We start from the raw sequence: 19,306 nt of genomic DNA on the forward strand, positions 1-19,306 counted from the left end.
TTTATCAAAAGTTCATTGTTATGTCACAATACTGAATACAAACCAGTTTTCCCATCAATTTTCTTGAGATTTGTCCTCGGTTCATATGGGAGGTCATGTTTCTCTGCTACATATCGACGCTGCCATTCTAATTGTGGGAAGTTGTCTGGGAGAAACAACGACATAAAGTTAATACAACACTATTCACATGAAAGACTTAAATGGCTTCCTGGGTGTTAGGTTCAAATCTGGGCGAAATCCAAAGTCCTCTACAAGGACCTCACACACATGGAATAGAATAGAAAGTTAACACTATTCAACTCTCAAGTTTAAGGTGTAGTATATATAACAGTAGTCTCCAAACTGGGGTTCGTACAACAGTTTCAGAGAGACCACAATGAAGCAATGATTGTGATTTGATAATATTTTGCATTTTCCCTGTAGCATTCTTTCATTTTTATATACGGCAGTGAAATATTAAAATAATTGCAAAAGGTCCACCAGTCAACATTTTTAAAAAAGTTTAAGAATCGCTGCTATAAAGACACCATGCATGATATGCCCTTGTTAGACCTGTCCACCACATGCAAGATAAACTCCGGAATAAAACAAATAAAAAAGGACTGATGCCATAAGCGTATACAGTCAATATCAAACTTTCGGAAAATTAAAAAAAAGTTTAAATAAAATGGAAAAAATCCTAATAATTAGTATTTATTTTAAAAAGAATATACACAACAGATATATTGAAATTAAAAGCATTATCCTCACATTGGTTGAGTGCCGTTCTTGCTGCATTTCTTTCTGCACGCTGAATGCTGCAAAGAAAAAATGTTTTAATTTCTATTTATAGTCAAAAGTTTAACCACTAATGTTTAGATAGATATAGTAGGGTAGGGGAAGATGGGACACCTTTTCATTATATTTTCTTGTACGATTTAGTAGTAAACAAAGAACAATCAAAGAATTATAAAACCGTATTCCAGCGACTCCCATAGACCGTTGTTAATTGTTTAAAACACGATCGGAATATTTGAATATTATGTGTTAAAAGTGTCCCATCTTTTTAGTGTCCCATCTTTTTTTGTTAAAAGTGTCCCATCACCCTACTACCCATCTTTTGGAAAATCAGGGGTCGTCCTAGCACCATACACCATGTATAGCTTATAACTGATGCAATTTACCTATGTTTACCTATTATCATGACCAAGTGAATTATAACCTATTTCAGGGAATACTACGCATACACATTTTGGTGCCCATGGCCATGATACATGTTTAGGAAATAAACAATCTGTTTATAATGTAAGAAACGCTGCATTGTGATGAAACAAATATAATAAACTAACAATCAAAGAAACTTGTGATCAAACAATAAAAATTGACCAAACAAAAAGTTGTAATAAAACAAATAACTAAAATTTAAAAATCAATAAAAATCTGAACCTTGCATCGCTTACACATAAGATAAAACAAATAAAGTATATTTAACAAATAACATCTTGATAAAACAAAGATAATGTACCGACCTTTCCCCCGTTCCCTTCCCTATTTCCTCCCCTTTAAAATGAACGGTCACCACATATTTCCTCGAGTGCGAGGGACCTGGAAGGTGGGTGGGAGTTATTCTACTAATGCTTGTGTGCTTATTTTTGTGGATGTATATAACAATAGACTAAGGTAGTGCTGGATTAGGTTTTTTATAATAAGAACAAAGTATGAGACTTGTTTTAACAGTGAGAATGAGATTTACAAAACTCGACAACGAGCATGAGGTGTATGAATACACCATGTGTGCCTGGTGTATAGGAAGACACCCATGTTATAACTTGACAGTGAGCATGAGGGGTTTAAATACTCGACAGCGAGCATGAGGTATTACCAGTTTGATGAGATATTTCATAAGTCGGCAACTGAGGTTCTTTTCCTTCTTGTCGTAAAGTAAGACAACATTGTTGCAAACATGATTTTGGATCGTTCCATTCCTGGGTTAAGATGAATTCCTACAAACACAGGTGTCGGTAGTTAGTAACAATTAAAATAAAAGATTGGGTAATATTTCCTTGGAAAGAGATATTAAACAACTTTTTGAATTTTTTTGGGAAATCCCACTTTGAAGCCTGATGAGCAAGATATACCCAGCGTTAGTAACTCGTGGAACAGGCTTGTACGAGTTGTGGAAAACTGAGTATTTTTAGCATGGATAAGAGGGGGCAATTCGAACCGCAATATTGTATGCAATTTTCATTTCCATTTCAAACCTTTAGTCTTGGAAAGAAACAAATTTTCATAAATGTTTTGACGTATTTTAACCCTTTATCGATAAACAACGCAGCAACGAACGCTTCTAAAAGGTCGGCGAGATTCTTTTCTCGCCACTCAGGAACTCTCTCTGTTAAAAACAAAGTAAATGTTTATAAGCAACCCATTGCATGGTAGGAAGGCTCAAGAGTTATTGCATGGCTGTTTCATTCCACACAGCAGTATTATCATGCACATTTTGCCTGTTTACAAGTTACCACATATGTAACTTAATGGTCCTCTCGTGGTGGGGCAAGACAGTCGTTATAACACAGGTGTTCTGTTTCATGCACACTGTGCCTGCTTGTGAGTTATTTACTACATAACTTTGTGGGTAATTGGTTAGATTCACAGAACTTATTACTCATATACATACACCTTCACCGCCATTAAGATGGGACATCGTTTAACACAGAAATCCCATATCTTACTCATCCAACACAACAAAAATTGGGCAAACAAACTCTATTAAAAAAAAATAAATAAACACTTTAACACAAACCTGTACTGTCGTTATCCAGCGTACAAATCACATATTCCGGCATTCCCAGCTCTGTTGCTACAAGTGATTGTGTTCGGCCGTTAACAACAGTCGCTCGCAACAGTGTAAGATGACCTGTGGTGTATTCTTGTTAAATATATATATAAGATATAAATGTGATTTGTTAAATACAGTACCGTGGAAGAAGATGGGACACCTTTAAAACATAATATTCAAATATTATGATCGTGTTTTAAACAATTAACAACAGTCTGTAAGAGTCTTAAGGATCCGGTTTTATAACTCTTTAAATGTTCTTTGTTTACTACCAAATGGGACGAGAAAACAGAATGAAAAGGTGTCCCATCTTCCCCCACTTTACCATACAATGTAATATTTTACAAAAAAACTGCAAATGTAAAGTCTGCAACGTTTTAACGAAATGATGAAATGCGATATAGGTAATTTGTATTATACTTAATTTCATCTTGTATTTTGAAGATAATATATAACATTTTTTTAAATATTGTAAGATATCTATTATTAGTGTTGCCAAATTTATTTTTTAGTGTTGCCAAATTTATTTTTTAGTGTTGCCAAATTTATTTTTTAAGGTTGCCAAATTTATTTTTTAGTGTTGCCAAATTTATTTTTAGTGTTGCCAAATTTATTTTTAGTGTTGCCAAACGTAATATAGACCCTACCTTCATGATGAGTTGGGTAAAGTTTGAACAAATAAGCTGATGCCACGAGGTTACAAACTGAATCACCAAGAAACTCCAATCTTTGATTGTGGCCACTGAAAACAAAGAAAATAATAATTTAGCTTCAAAAATACAATTAAATCGACTTTGGCTTGTTACATATTCTGGAAAAACAAAATAATTTATCTCTAAAAAATACAATTGAATCGACTTTAGCTAGTTATGTATTTCTTAGTGTTTGATCATTTAAAGTGCACGAATTACTCACTACCTGATTTAACAACTGTTGTTTAGCAGCTTGATCCCATTTCTTTGTTGTTTTAATTAAATCCTATTTTTATCACCATATTCAACAATATATAATGTATTTAAAAACATAAAAATTCATAGAAACTACAGTTATAACTCACTGTGTGAGTATGTTCTCATGTACGTTTCTCCAAGTGAAAGCTTTCGCAAGTAACCTGAAGAAATGATATTTATTCAGTCTGTTTAGTCAGGAAGAGTGAAAAGTTTACAAGAGCGATAAATTAACAATATCAAAACGTTTAAAAGAGCGATAAGTTAAAAACATACAACCCAACCTGATATGATTAAACTTCACTCCGATCGAATCTTCAAACTTCGTTAACTTCTGGAGGATCGGGACGTCCTTGATGCAGCGTCGGTCACTAACGGGCTCTTCTTCCTGGTAAAGCTAACACTAGAAGGCGATATAGTGCACCAGTAATGTCAATAAATTGGGCACACTGTAAAAGGCCAACGTAGAAAAGTCTCGTTGCATGGCAGACTAAAATAATACTTTTTTTTATTTCGAAGAAAAAACAGTGTAAAACATTTTGAAAAGCAAGTATTTATTAAAACTATTTTTTGGGGGCAATAGATCAGATATTTAAATTAAAAAACATTCCAGTTATAAGATTTCTATTTTACACGATTTCATTAAATTTTTATGAACCTGAAGCTGATGTAACGGTAAACTTCTCCAAACTCTTTGCAAAGCTTCAGTTTCCCATAAAAACTCCCCAAACAACCTTTGAGCTCGTTCCAACCCAGCTTCCATGTATATTGCACCTGTTTTGAACATTTAACATTACTATTTGTTGAATAAATAACCAATAATAAACTTTTTTTTCACCAAAGGTGAATGAAAAAGTTTCGACAAGGAAAATGAATGTAAACGACTTAATATAAAGGTATTACAACTTACAAGCTACTTTTACCCAATAGTACTAATAACAACTGTCATTTTGCTGTATTACATATTTGTGTATGTGTTTAGGGACAAGATGCTTAACGGTAATTGCTTCAACCAAGTGGCTAATAATGGGTTGACTAAACTGTCTGTTATCAAAAAAAACATTTACCAGCAAAGTTACGTATGTGGTATTTCTAGACCGGCAAGATATACAGCAGCGAATGCTCATAAGCTACTTTACACATGATGAATAGCATATTTTAAATTACAACTTACCCATAAGAGCTTCAAAACAATTAGCCATAGCATGGCGTAGATCAGCTTTTCTACAAAGGTCGGGTCCATGAGCATACAACATGAACTCATCTAATTGTAGCCTCTGTGAATTGTTTGGACACTTGTTTACACGAGGACATGGTAAACACTATGCAGGCTTAAACAACGTTATTCATATATCTTATATACCAAAGAACGTTCATTGTTGATTGTATTTAACTGCCTCAGTGGGGTCTAGAAAGCAGCACCCTGGGTGTATGCAGTTATAGGTTTTGTTGGAATAATGGGACAATAGATATAAACCCCAGGTCGCATTAAAGACATTGTGATTATCCAAAGTTATCTTAACATGGACATGGCTCATGTCACATCACAGTGCCAACATCAACTCGATACAAATCGTTACAACCTCTGCCAGTAGCGCGAGATGTTGATTGTTCACAAGCACGGTCCGAAAAGTTGTGAGTGCTCCTTCTGATAGATCGGGGAAGAGAAGGAAAAGATGAACGCTCGTGAAATATCCAACAACGGCATCTCCAAGAAACTCTAAACGTTCGTTGTGTTCGATTGGGGATAAAACCGGCCTCTGTTGCCCAAGGCGTGCCATAATTCGAATTAAGGTTGTGATTCCGCGTTTTCTTGTGTATCTGGTAGAAGGTAATTGATTCAAATACCTATTACTAATTTTTGTAGTTTGTTTTTAAAGTTTTGAAAAACTTTGTAACTTTTTGGTGTGAAGGGTGTCAACAATCCTTTTAGGTGTAATGCCTGTTACCAAGTCAACAACTTTACATTTTTATAAATATTTTTTGTGCCTGCCAAATGCATTGAGCAAGCTACAATACCATAAGTAACTACAATACAATGTGTTCGACTACATTATTTTTGTGTTTTACTTCAAAGAAGCTTTAACTTTTCTTTTGCCAGCTTGTACCAGCTTTAACTTCAAGAACATTTAGATTATAAATAAGTAATAACATATCAACCTAAGACAAAACTATATTAATTAAATAAACCAAATAAACTTCATAGTTACTTATAATGTATTGAACTGTCCCCATATCTAGGTAATCTCAATCCACAGTTGGAAAGTGTGTTCCTAACATGATCTGGGTTCAAACCAAAGTTCATTTGACAACTTGGATGATTCATGGCGTGCTGTAATGTTTATATAGTTGTGTAAGTTGACCTTTATAGAACACAATAACAAATATGACCAATAAAGTTAAAATAGGTCGGTAATGGAAAATGAACAGAGAGGAAAAATTATTTTTCTCTAGGGAGGGTTACCACTTTAACACATTGCAAATTATTTGTACAACCACAATTATAACATTGGGTTGTAACAGTAAAAAGGTATTATTTATATTTTGGCTTTTTTTGCAAATCCTGAAGACTCAAACACAATAATACTAATCATGAACAAATCGGAACAGGACAGTAAGAAAATATGTAAAAAAATATTAGAACAATAGCATTTCATTAGGGAGGGTTACCACTTGATAATTTGGGGGGCTTTTATTTCTGTTATATTATACTTATTATTTTTATATTCTTTTTATTTCAATCTGTAACTGTTTTTCCATGGTGTGTGGAAATACTATTTCAATAATAGCAAACAAACGTTAGGCAGGAATTGAAGACATTTAAACCAGTTAGAGTAACCTTATCTTTGTCTTACAATGAATTAAAAATGATTAAGACACAACATTAACAAGTCTTTTAAGGAGGTTTATTACTTTGATTTCTTGTAAATTAATAACAATTAGCTTTTAATCCACAGTTACAGTAATGTTATCTTTTACAATTCACTTACACTTAGCCACTTCCTTTCTTTAAACTCGTACCCGATCTTTTTTTCTAGAGTTCTCAAACAAAGATGATACCTATGACATCAAAATCAATACATTACAAGAAATATACACTGAATTTGAAACTTCAGAATATTTTCACAATGTAAATGAATTTAACATAAGGTTCATTTTTTAATAAAGTTTGAGCTGAGAAGATTAAACGTTGGTTTTTAGAAGGTTTGTTTCATTGGAAATTCAGTATACGGCAGATTTTTCTCCTAGCAGAATTTTCGTTCAGTATAAAATGAACAGTTAGGTTAAATTAATGCTGAGTAAGGTTAATTCTTTATAGTTTAAGAATCAAAGAATGACTAAGCAAACCTTAAATGATGACTCAGCACTGGAAGCAACATAGCATGTTGGCAAACATCGGATCGCAAACCAGTTCGTCGAAAACCATGGCTGCTTAACTCAACCGTGACCTCTCTCTGCATATCTTTTGCCCTGCGATGTAATAATGGGCATTGTTACAGAAGTATTGCCAATTATTGTTATAACAACCTCGTGTTATAACGACTGTCATTATCCGGCCACGCGAGGATAAATCAGTAAAATTCATTCATTTATTAATATTCCATAGTTTTATTTCTAATCGATTTAGGCGGTGTCCTTAAGCTAGAAGCCTAGAATTCAGACCAGAATTCATTTTGGATTGATTTTATAAGGTCTACAGATTCCAAAAAAAATGTTTCAAAAATGATTTTGCCATTTGGTGTTCAAAGGTGTGCACAAAACCTATGGGACAATTGTTATGTAATTTAAATTGTCACGCTTTACTTTACATTACTAAACTTAAACATTTTAATTAACCTTTTTATCTTCTGCAGTGCATTCTCTCGTTCCCTCAATTTCTTTTTGTCGCTTTGTTTTACTTTCGGTGAGTTGGCCATTAGATGTCGCTGTTTCAAATAAGCTCGCCAAATTCTTTGGTAGCTGGATCGAGAATAAAACAATCGTTATAACACGGGTGTTGCTTCATATGCCTAGTACCCACTTATGAGTTACAATTTTTTTCCTGTTTTTTTACCATACATAGTATATCCATTCATTCGATATGGGGGAAGTGAGCCACTGTGTGGGAGCATATATATAACATAAATACCCTTAGGGTGGGTCTCCAGCTGAGAGAATTAAAATCAAGCATTTTTCTTAAAGACATGCTGCTCATGCTCGCTTGTGAGTCACAACATATTTAAAATTGTGGGCGAATAAATTGTTCCCAATATTTTTGTTCGGATATATCTTACGTTGGATCACCAGCGTAACTGAGGTTAGCGGGTCGGATTCCAAAGTGGATGATCATCGGGTAACGTTCGTCCACTTGTGGGCAGTGTTGTGTAGTTGATTCAACGGGTTTTCGGTCGTAACGATCGAGTTGGTCGACTCTTAAGGAGCTCGGGCGTTTACCGGGGTGGGTGACGATTGAACCCCTGATCTGGGGGTTAATAAAGGTCAATTAAAGTTAGGTTAATAAAGGTGAATTTAATCTAGGGTTACTGCAGGTCAATGTTAGTCTGGGGTTACTAGAGGTCAATTTAAATTTCTATATAAATTCTAAATTCTTTGTAAACTGCTTAGGCCTTGGGTATTAAAAACACATTTTAAACTACCCTAAAAACAAACATAGTAGGAAAAAGGATAATCGTTTAATAAATATGATCGAAGAAGTCAAAAGAGAATAACATTAAAAAAAGAAAAATGCAAATATTCAAAAAAAGAAAGAAGGGAAAATACAAATATTCCAAACACGAACCGCGTCTGTATGGTCCAGCCACTCGTCATGTGAACACTTCATCAACCAATCAAGGTCCTTCTCATCCACGAGGGGTTTGTCGCTATCCAACAAATATTCCAGTACTTTACATAAAGATAATATTTCTTTCCCGTTGTCTGGCAAAGAACGGACGAACCGAGGAAAAAATCTGAATTTTCTTTTGTTTTTAGCGAGAGCTTCGGAAGGAGGGGTATCACCTTGCCAGTCATATAATTCAAGGACCTCTCTGGAATAGAAATCTTATAAATACAGATAAAGAGACTTTACTCCCTACTTCTCTAGAAGTATAATTTCTCAACTTTTGCGAAGATAAATGTTTCAAAAACATCGCACATTGTGTTGGTCATGTTGTACCAAAAGATACAACTTTGTTTAAAAAAACGCTGATAATAAATATGTATGTCTCAATTCCCTACAAATGCATAGCGAATCCAGTAAAAGTTTTGGTTTCATCGCAACAAAAATAGTTGTCCCATTACCACTACATTAAATTGGTTCCTATCGTTTATACCTGAACAAATATTCTTGAATAAATACAATATAGGTCTGGGATTAAGCAGAGTCAGCCTATTACTTAATACTACATCACAACTGGTAATAAATTCCGCGAATCTGATCTGGTGCTCATATAGTTAAACGATTCTTGTTTAGTGAAATATAATAAGGATCTGAATTACAGATGTGTTATATCTAAATGGCATTGGCAGTCTTTTGTTCAATTAGAATATATATCTTTAATACAACAATTGGTTGGACTTGATTTTTGTCTGTTGCATTTTCCTAGCACCAGATCCTTAGGACATTACAACTGGTTCTAATACCAAGTAACAAGGTTGTCTGGCCAAAATCCCAGGTCATTCATAAGGACCTCAACCACAAAGAATAAAAAAAATAAAAAATAACAAAGGTTAACATCATGAATACCTGAACAAATATTCATCAAATAAATCCAATCCTCTGATACAGAAACTCTCGGGAGGAGTTTCCTCGATGAGGTAGATTGTGTATCGGATGTGGAACCTGATTATGTCACATAATGGAATCTGAAAAGGGATTGTTAGGTCATAATGCAGGTTACATGGTATTATAATATACTGTTAACATATGTGTTGGTATAATTTACTCTGGGTGTCAGGGTAATGGACCAACTGTGGCCTAAATTTCATATTTCATGGCATGCCTCACTGTAGGACCTCACCCATATAGAATAGAATGTGCGTATACAATGTTGGGGTAAAGGAACAACTCTGGCTTAAAAATCTCAGTTACAATCAGGCCACACCACAGGATCTCACTTACATAGAAAGTTGCTACACCTACAGCCTAGTACAAATAAAATATCCAAAACTCTCACTTTATCAAGTGGTTCATCAGAGAAAATAGAAAATCCTTCAAACATATAATCATGGCCGCTGTATTCAATTGTGGTCGGTTGTGAGATCATATAGTTGACAGCAGGACCCACTGTGATGCGATAATGATGCATTTTGCCTGCATTGATGAAGTTGGTTTGGTCATTATCTAATTACTAGTGATTTTATTTGTAAATTAAGAAATTAATTGAAAATATTGGCTTAAACATACTTAATGGGTAAAAAATATCATTATTAGCTCAAATTTAATTTTTTACTTGTTTTCCCCAGAATAATCGACCTAAATTCATAATTTCCGCGAAAATGTTTTATATTTTCAACAAACTTTAAGCTTGGAAAACTTATTGTACAAACAGTGGAATATATAGTATGGAAATATAGTATTGTAGCCGTTGCAGATGTTGTATTGCGAGCGGTAAACTAAGAGGGCGAATGAACACGAGACGCGGTATTTATACAGCAGATAAACATGAGAAAAAGGCACTCATGTAAACGTCCGAGCACACAAACGTGGCGGGCCGTCACAATAAAAAAAACCTAAGTAGTATAAAAACAAAGTGTGATTAAAACGAAACAAATTTATTTCTTCATCTAAAATTGCCTTGGACATTGAATTAAAACAGAAAAGTTTTCTTAAAACACCAAACTTCCTTATCATATTCTATTGCTTCTCAAACTGTCTAGTTAGAATTAATATCATGCCCTATGATTTCTATGAGCTTATATTATACCAATTCTATGTTGGCTCACCAATATTATTCTTCATAGGATCATAAGGTGCAGTAGGGACTTCCCCAGGATAGATATTGTGACGAATCCCTTTGTCTCTTGATCCTGAGCTACATCGACATAGAGGTCCATCGTTAGCTTGACCTGGTTCGTTGTACCTGGAAGAAAAGACCTAATTTTAGAACCACTAAGGTCTAAAGAAGATTTTGTTTTATATAAGTGATTTTATATGAGTTTTAGACCCAACTGAAGCAGTCTATAGACACTCAGTAATAAAGAATCAAGACAGGGCAACGACAGTCGTTATACCAGAAGTGTTCAGTTTCATACATATTTTTGCCTGCTTGGTTATAAGTTACCACATGAGTAAATATTAAATGAATAAATGTAACTTATTTATCCTCACGAGGCAACAACCATCATTATAACACAGGTATTTAGGTGGCAAAAACTTAATGGAACAAAGGAGATTTCCCTTTCAATAACAACAGATACTGTATTAGGTTATAATAAACAAGAGAGCAACGCACCATAATTCTTCGTGCAACCTGTCTTTGTGGGCTTTCAATTTCCTGATGGAGCTCATTAGCTCCCCCGCGTGGTCAACTTCATTACCCTCATGCTCTGTGTCGAGGTCCACTCCACTCTCTATCGCCCTCTTAAGTTTCCCAAGCGCAAAACTGAACAAAGAATTGTATAAAAATATACTGTGTGGTGACTAGTGTCTTAACTAATCATTTGTACATACTTTGGAATACTTGGTTCTGTTTGGTCAATATATTCCCCTAAAGTGAGATTCAAGTTCTTTGAAGATTCCAAAAGTTTCTTCACGATCGTCGACGATTTAACTTGCTGATGGCGTGTCACTAATAGATATCATATATATTTTTTTTACTAATAGATATCATATATATTTTATTTTACTAATAGATATCGTATAATATATATATATATATATAGTTTTTTGTTGGAAACAATACATTAGCATAAAATGTTAAAACAATAAAATACAGATACCGTTATAATGCACGTGATATACCATCAGCAAGCAACGTTAGCACACAACAAATTAAACTATGAAAACAAATTCTCTCACGTGTAATGTCACTTTTCCACTTCTTTACTTTTTCTATTGTTATTTGGGTGCTTTGATTCTAGAATAGAAAACAATTGTTGCTAGGGATAAAATATTGTTGCTGGGGATAAAATATTGTTGCTAGGGATAAAATATTGTTGCTAGGGACAAGATGTGGTTGCCAACGACAAAATATTGTTGCTTAGGTCAAAAATATAGTTGATTTCCAAAAATATGGTTTCCAAAGTCTTTTGTGTAATGAGAATAAACATGAGCAAACTTTTAAAGTAGAATATATAAAACAGTTTGGCATAAACAAAATTCGTAGGCCTAAACAGTATAAGAGCAAAATATAAAGTTTGAAATAATTTTACAGCTTGGGAAATATAATATACAAAACACTGAAAACAGTAGCATATATAGTATAGAAATATAGTATAGGACCTAAATAATATAAAAACAAACTTTGTTATGTTAAATACAAACCAAGTTTAATTCTTCATCTAACGTTGCTTTGGTAGATTGATCTGTAGAAACATTGTGAAATAAATGACAAAAAGATCCAAAGATTTAGGAATTAAATGTTTGCAATTTGTTTAGCCTCACGCGGCGGGAAACGACAAATGTTCGGTTTCATACACCTCATGCCAGCTTACAAGTTACCACGTATGTAACTTATTTACCCTTGCATGGCGGGGCAACGACAGTTTTTATAACACAAGTGTTCTGTTTCATACACCTTGTGCCAGCTTACGAGTTACCACGTATGTAACTTATTTGTCCTTACATGGTGGGCAATGGCAGTTGTCATAACAAGGGTGTTCTGTTTCATACACCTCGTGTCCCTTTTATACAATTGTAACTTGATGAGTGAATATGTTTAACAACTATTCTAAAATAATGCAGATATTTTCTCTCTAACCTGGTTCGGGTCTTCTTTCCCATAAATCTCTATGGCGATTGGCTAATTGCTTTTCAAACCTGAAAACAATAAACAAATCTGTATGACTGTAACCAAAGATTGTATTTGTATCATACACTGTCATGCACAATTATGAGGTAATAGGCCAACTCTGGTCTAATTCCTAGTCCTCACCCATATAGAATAGAATGTGCATATACAATGTTGGGGTAATGGGACAATTCTGGTCTACATCCATGGTGTACCTCACTATAGGACCTCACATATATAGAATAGAATGTGCATATACAATGTTGGGTTATGAGCCAACTCTGGCCTAAATCTCAGGTCCCATGGCATGCTGCACAATATAATGGTGTGTAACCTCAACAATAAAAACAACTGTCCCAACGCACAAAAGGTGTAGGAATTAAAACACCGGTGTCATATAATAGACATAGCATCACACCAAGACTGTTAAGTGACATCATTATGACATCACAACAAACCTTTCATAAATGTTGACCAAACTTTCCATTCCTTCCACTGTAGATGTCGGGTCAATTATTCTGTAACAATGCATTACATAGATATCATATTTAAATATAAATAAAAACTTTCAGATCCTTGTTTCATCTCAAAACTTTAAAATAAATTAAAAAACATCATATTAAAAATTTAATCAATTAAACAATGAAAAGAAAATCAGCAACAATTAACGTTGTTAAAACACGCAATTGATAAAAATAAAAAAATAACCAAAATAACAAGAAGTTACTTTTTATAAAGGTTCCCATGCTGCGTGCTTTGAACGTAACTTGATTTTAAATTCTTGATTTCTTCCTCCATGTCACAATGACCCTCTGTGATGTCATCAGTCTCGCTTAAATAAGTACTGTAGAAAATAAATTTGTAAATCTGATCTAGTGTTCGTGAAGTTGGACCATTTTCATAATGAAATAATATTTAGAATTAAAGCTATAACATAGCAAACCAAAAAAAATTGTAAAAATGTTGAATACTTGCCTTTTTCTTTTTTTCAGGTCTGGGTGTTCATTTCTTTGATAATCTAAAAATACTTATGACATCACAATCAATATTGTGACTTATCTTAAAAACTAGGAATGCTAGGACTTTCAGCTAGTAGCAGTTTAACATACATGATTAATGAATGAATGAATGGCAACAACAGTTGTTATAACACAGGTGTTCTGTTTCATACACCTTATGCCCGCTGTTAAAATACCACATATTTGACTTCGACAATGTGTTAGTGTAACAACTTTTGGGATAAAAAAAAGAATTTATGAATAAAATGCTGTTTGAGTAGAATTGGGTATTTTGTTCTGCAGATTTATTGAAACAAACACAATAAACAAACCCACCTCTGCGGTTTGGTTCTCTTCTTGAGCCACTGCTGAAAGATAAAATAAGCTTCATTTAAATTTATAAAAGATAAATTAAGTTCATGGTTTATGAAACAGAACACCCGTGTTATAACGACTTTCATTGCCCACCATGCGAGGATAAACAAGTTACATAGAAATCATATAATAACAAACCGTTCTCTTGACCGATGTCTATGTTTTGATTGAGATGACCTCGTGCTCGATGACGAGCGTCGCTCATTGTTGTGGTTTCCACGACGATCAGAATACCTTAATTGTGATGTCATAATTGGTAGGCTATTAATATTATTACAATTACATATGTGATATAAGCTTAATATCGGTTTTCATTTCTTCCTTCGACAAACAACAAAAGAAAAGAGAATGAGCAACAAAAAGACAGTCCTTAAAAATACGCTAAAAATTTAAAATACTTCAGGAAAAGACCAGGACAGTTATACTGGTCAACGATATACATAAACAGCCTGAGTATTGGGGTAATGAGACAACTCTGGCCTAAATCCCAGGTCCCATGGCGTGCCTCACTGTAGGACCTCACCAAGAAATTCACCGACATTGATCATAAATCTACATCACCTTGAAACATATTCGGGAGTTCCTCTTCTGTCGTCATGGGAACGAGGTCTATTGTCACTTCTTTTGTCTCTCATTGGGGGGCGCCCCCTATCAATGTTTTCGGGGTAACGAGGACCCCTATTTTGGGGTGGGGGTGGCGGCATTGGGGGGTAAGTGGGTAGCGGGGGTCCATATGGGTTTTGAGGGGGGTAAGGTGACCCATACTGCCCTCCTGGTGGGGGGTAGGGGTAATATGGGGGATGAGGGGAATACCCGTACCACATGGGTGGGTATGGATACTGGGGTGAAATTGGGGGGGTACCCATGGGTGACATGTTCCGTGGTTGGGGCCATTGATTATTTGGATGGTTGGGGTCGGGGGGTGGGTTCATTGGTACCAGTGTCGGCAACAATTAAACTATAACACCTGTATTCTAATTTACAGTCCTTCAAAAAATGATCTGTGAATTTATAATAATAAAATGCCAATATTTACTGTTCTGTTTTATACACCTCCTGCCAGCTTACGAGTTACCACGTATGTAACTTATTTATCCTCACATGGCGGGGCAACGACAGTCGTTATAACACAGTTGTTCGGTTTCATACACCTCGTATTTGCTTATCTGCTTATATATTACACAATAACACACATATTATATTCACTTGTTACAATATTTATAAATGTTTGCAACAATAAAACTATGACAAGCCCACTTAAAAAAATTACAGCAAGTAAGATGCTCCAACAACACACACGCAGGACACGCTGACACGCTTATTGATAAATATTTAATTTGCTCTAACAAGTTTGTGAATTAAAACTGTAGCCTGCATACCCAGCCTAAACAAATCTGCATAAACTTAAGAATTATTCTATTGAAAAAACGGGCATAATAATTCTGAATAATGAAATATAACTTAAATAAAAAAACACTCTTAATAAACACGTTACAATTATTTTGGATTATTCGGGTATTTCCCTATATTTATAATAGTCCCGAATAAAAGCTTAACATAAATATGTTATAAAAAATGCTTTTAAGTCCCCGTCGCAGTAGAACAAGCCAGAGTCGTATAAACACCGAGTAGTCCAACTGCCGTCTATGTGTGTCCAAAATAGAGCAAAAGTGGTGACTTTGACAATGGGTTTAAACAAACTTGTTACGTTTTGTTTGTGTTTTCCTTCTGTGGGAAGGTGTAAAACAGCTTCTATTTACCTTACCAAACATTTTTTGGAAAAAATATATAATTTTAGCCGCGTTAAATGACTAAAATGTCGCAAATCAAACGCTTCTAATTCTAATTTTTGACTTTTTTTTGACACAGAAAACAAATAGCACATGATTTTTACATTTTTCAACCTTTAAATTTGTTTTTAGGCGCAAGTTTTTCTGTAATTTACCGAAAAACATACATTTTCCATATACCAACTGTGTAATTTTGGACCCAAATTGCCGTTCAATTTGTGTTTTACGTAACAATGGGTTGGACTACTCGGTATTTCTATGGCTCTGGAACAAGCTACAGTCTGCAACTTAAAAGTGATGCCTTACTATCATAAGAATTGTTAAACTCATACGCCGGGAATATTTGTTCATAAAACAACCAATGATCGCAATGTTTGTCAACGTGATTTATTTATAGTTAAAGCAGTCATCATGTACTTTTTGTATTTTTACGCTGCTGTATGCCAATTCATTCAAGAATTGCTAATTTCATACGCCGACAATATTTGTTCATAAAACAACCTATAAAACGTAAACGTTACATCCTTGCGTGACAAAGCCGTAACTCAGAGTAATACAGTAGGGTGGGGAAGATGGGACACCTTTTTATTCTATTTTCTCGTCCCATTTAGTAGTGTACATATGCATTAATTAAGTGCGGAAGAAAAGGGCAGAGAGTTGAGAAGACGGGGTTATGTGAGAAAAAGCTAAATGACATCGGTAGCATGTGGTCTAAAAAGAAGAGAAGTTTCTCGTTTAACCATAGATATGGTTTAACTTTTATAAAGTAAACAAAATATCGCCGAGTAAGATACGTGACGTTATTCGTTGGCATCACGTGTTTCGAGACGTCACAATCACCTATTGGTTCGGTTCAAATGTAACGTATAACCATCGTTGATGTCGTGAGGTATCGGTTCAAGATACAGCTCTTGTTTTGGGGGAGGGGGTGCGGTGACGTCATGGTTTCTAAAACAGAAGTTTAATTAATTGTTGGTCGCGATATCTTAAAACTCAATTCTAGCAACTTACATTCGTTTCTTACAGTAAATCCAGATTCCAATAATAAATACGACACTCGTTCCAACAATACTTCCTAATGAGAACATGACGACATGGATTGTTGAGAATTCACATGTCTTCATCTGTTCTAGTGGGTCGTTGTTTGTTGTTGTTGTGAAGGCCCTCTGTGTATCTGTTGGTGTTTTGTCGGTACTTTGTGTGTCTGTTGTTGTTTGTTGTTGGGTCGTTGTGTCTTTTTCTGGGTGCAATGACGTCATTTATCTTTTTTTAATTATAAACGGAAATAGCGCCAAAATTTATGTTGCGAATTCCCGCCAAAAAAATACGTGCGTTGCATAATTCTAATGACTTTTATGACGTTATATTCAACGCGCAGGTTATCCCGCGGCACACCGGTTACAGAGCACTGGTTTGGGTAATTGTTTATATTTACGTTGTTAGAACTACAGTGGAATAAACAGCCACGCTTTTCCATATATTCACCCATAGCCTGTTTTATAACGACTGTTGTTTTAATCAATATAATCTTGGTTATCGTAATCGATGGATAAATAGGTTTATGTTATTATGCATCAAAAGTTAACACTGACATTACTCACCTAATCTACGTTCACATATGTATCGCCCATTCCATGAACAAGTTAGATCGTTCCATTTGCCGTGCAATGAAAGACCGATCTTATAAGGCAGCACGACGCAATTTTCGTTCCCACCCGCATTATTTGGTTTACCAGAACGCCAATTCGTATAACCTGACGTCACCATCGTTCCGTCATTCCACTGGAATCCTGTTGAACTTGAATTGATTCGGTTCATCCCAATGTAGAAAGCCATCAACGTTACTTCTGCATGTAACAAACACTTGCAACTTTGTATACTTAACTATATAACATAGATTATAGAATACCTGGATACAACAATTTTATCTTCCCCATCACAAAATCTTGAACTTGTTCAGTTTTAATGCGAGCAAGTGTAGCGTTCATAGAAGTACACGCACTAACTGCAGTTGAATAGTTAACCTCCACACCAGTATATATATAATACTCGTTCGTACAAGGTTTATACCAGGTAACTTGTCCTTTGCATATCACAACCAAACAGAAAGAAACAACGAAAAGCAGCCAATTCTTCATTTTAACCACAGGTCAGGGGTTTACTACTAGTTTGCTTATTTGGATCTTAATTATTGAATGTGTTTAAACTGCCTTAGTGGGGTCTAGATGGTCACATTCTGGGTGTTGGGGTAATAGACCTACATCCCAGGTCTCAGACTTTCTGTATATAAACTATCTCAGCGTCAAACCAGTGCTGGGGTATAGATGGTAGCACCCTGGGTGTTGGGGTAATAGATCTACATCCCAAGCCTCATGTGTGCCTCACTGAAGACCCCACCCTTATAGAATCTCTATTATTGAGTGTCTATAAACTGCCTCAGTGGGGTCTAGATGATATCACCCTGGAAGTTGGGGTAATAGACCTACATCCCAGGTCTCAGACTTTCTGTCTATAAACTATCTCAGCGTCAGACCAGTGCTGGGGTCTAGACCACAAAGATTCCAAACTTTTCCCTCGCAACCCCTTTGGATCTCCTAAACTTTTCCGCGACCCTTCCCAGTTATCGGTATAGTACATAAAGTACTTTGTGTAAAGTTGGTAAACTTTAGCGACCCCAGAAGTTTGTTACGAGACCCCTTGTTTGGGAAGCGCTGGTCTAAATGGTATCACCCTGGATATATCAACATATACACCTCATATATACATGATAACCAACCACACATCATAAACCTCACTCTCTACAATAACAAACTACTTTACTTGTGATGTCATAATCAAGCGCGTCGAACGTGCCGTGTGTGGAGAGTGAGTGTTATGACGTAATTATGTTTGACACTTTGATATTTCTATTCATCTGTACCGTCACAATTAGACAGTTTTAACGGTTTTGCCTAAGGTTCTTATCCAGTGCAAAATCTTATGTGTGGGGGAAGATGGGACACATTTAGCACACAATATCCCAATGTTTCGATTGTATTTTAAACAATTAACAACGGTCTATGGGAGTCGTAAGGATACGGTTTTAGAATTCTTTAAATGTTCTTCGTTTGCTACTATAAATGAAACTCGGACTATCTGTTGCATTGATTTACTGATTTAACTTTAATGCATGATTGCTTATGTTAAGTAACTATATAATTAGATCAACAATCTTACCAATATTCAAGTCAGTTGATTCTTGGCTCCGCACAGCGTAAGTCAGTCCCGCATGGTGGCAGTAGACCGCATGGTGTGAAACCGCACATTTCATTCCAATGTTATATAGTTGGTCACATATTATAAGCTATGCTTGACAGTGAGCATGATGTGTATGAATACACTATAGGCACCAAAACAACAACTTGTACATTTCCCGTAGAATACAAACATTATACACAACTCCCTACAG

The 19,306-nt window shown here is 35.1% G+C and overlaps 2 protein-coding genes across 5 annotated transcripts; both read right to left on the reverse strand.

Moving 5' to 3' along the window:
- Positions 1-43: 43 nt before the first annotated feature.
- On the reverse strand, positions 44-15,102 carry LOC100184388 (ribonuclease 3; the record flags this gene model as incomplete). Of its 2 annotated transcripts, none has more annotated exon segments than XM_026840379.1 (32): positions 44-145; positions 751-797; positions 1,509-1,584; positions 1,862-1,982; positions 2,241-2,371; positions 2,783-2,896; positions 3,466-3,560; positions 3,876-3,929; positions 4,050-4,153; positions 4,424-4,539; positions 4,940-5,042; positions 5,349-5,586; positions 5,976-6,097; positions 6,756-6,825; positions 7,114-7,236; positions 7,603-7,725; positions 8,040-8,227; positions 8,546-8,792; positions 9,491-9,609; positions 9,921-10,057; positions 10,690-10,826; positions 11,199-11,348; positions 11,417-11,534; positions 11,765-11,822; positions 12,230-12,270; positions 12,666-12,724; positions 13,154-13,213; positions 13,423-13,539; positions 13,671-13,713; positions 14,030-14,058; positions 14,207-14,302; positions 14,630-15,102. In XM_026840379.1, coding segments are annotated over 32 exon segments (3,709 nt in total), but the record flags the coding sequence as incomplete, so codon positions are not given.
- Positions 15,103-16,223: 1,121 nt separating this feature from the next.
- On the reverse strand, positions 16,224-19,300 carry LOC100182023 (low affinity immunoglobulin epsilon Fc receptor-like). Of its 3 annotated transcripts, none has more exons than XM_026840380.1 (5): positions 19,075-19,300; positions 17,768-17,941; positions 17,460-17,705; positions 16,870-17,098; positions 16,224-16,806 (listed from the first exon to the last, which is right to left on the reverse strand). In XM_026840380.1, the coding sequence occupies exons 1-5, from the start codon at positions 19,166-19,168 to the stop codon at positions 16,695-16,697; spliced, it is 855 nt and encodes a 284-aa protein (XP_026696181.1). In that variant the 5' UTR covers positions 19,169-19,300; the 3' UTR covers positions 16,224-16,694. The 3 variants fall into 3 exon arrangements, with proteins under 3 accessions (XP_026696181.1, XP_018672831.1, XP_002127619.1); XM_018817286.2 differs by having other exon boundaries at positions 17,768-18,019; XM_002127583.4 differs by lacking the exon at positions 17,768-17,941 and having other exon boundaries at positions 16,265-16,806; positions 19,075-19,294.
- Positions 19,301-19,306: the final 6 nt, after the last annotated feature.

Source organism: Ciona intestinalis, unplaced genomic scaffold (genome assembly GCF_000224145.3).
Source record: "Ciona intestinalis unplaced genomic scaffold, KH HT001231.1, whole genome shotgun sequence".
Taxonomy (NCBI): Eukaryota; Metazoa; Chordata; class Ascidiacea; order Phlebobranchia; family Cionidae; genus Ciona; species Ciona intestinalis.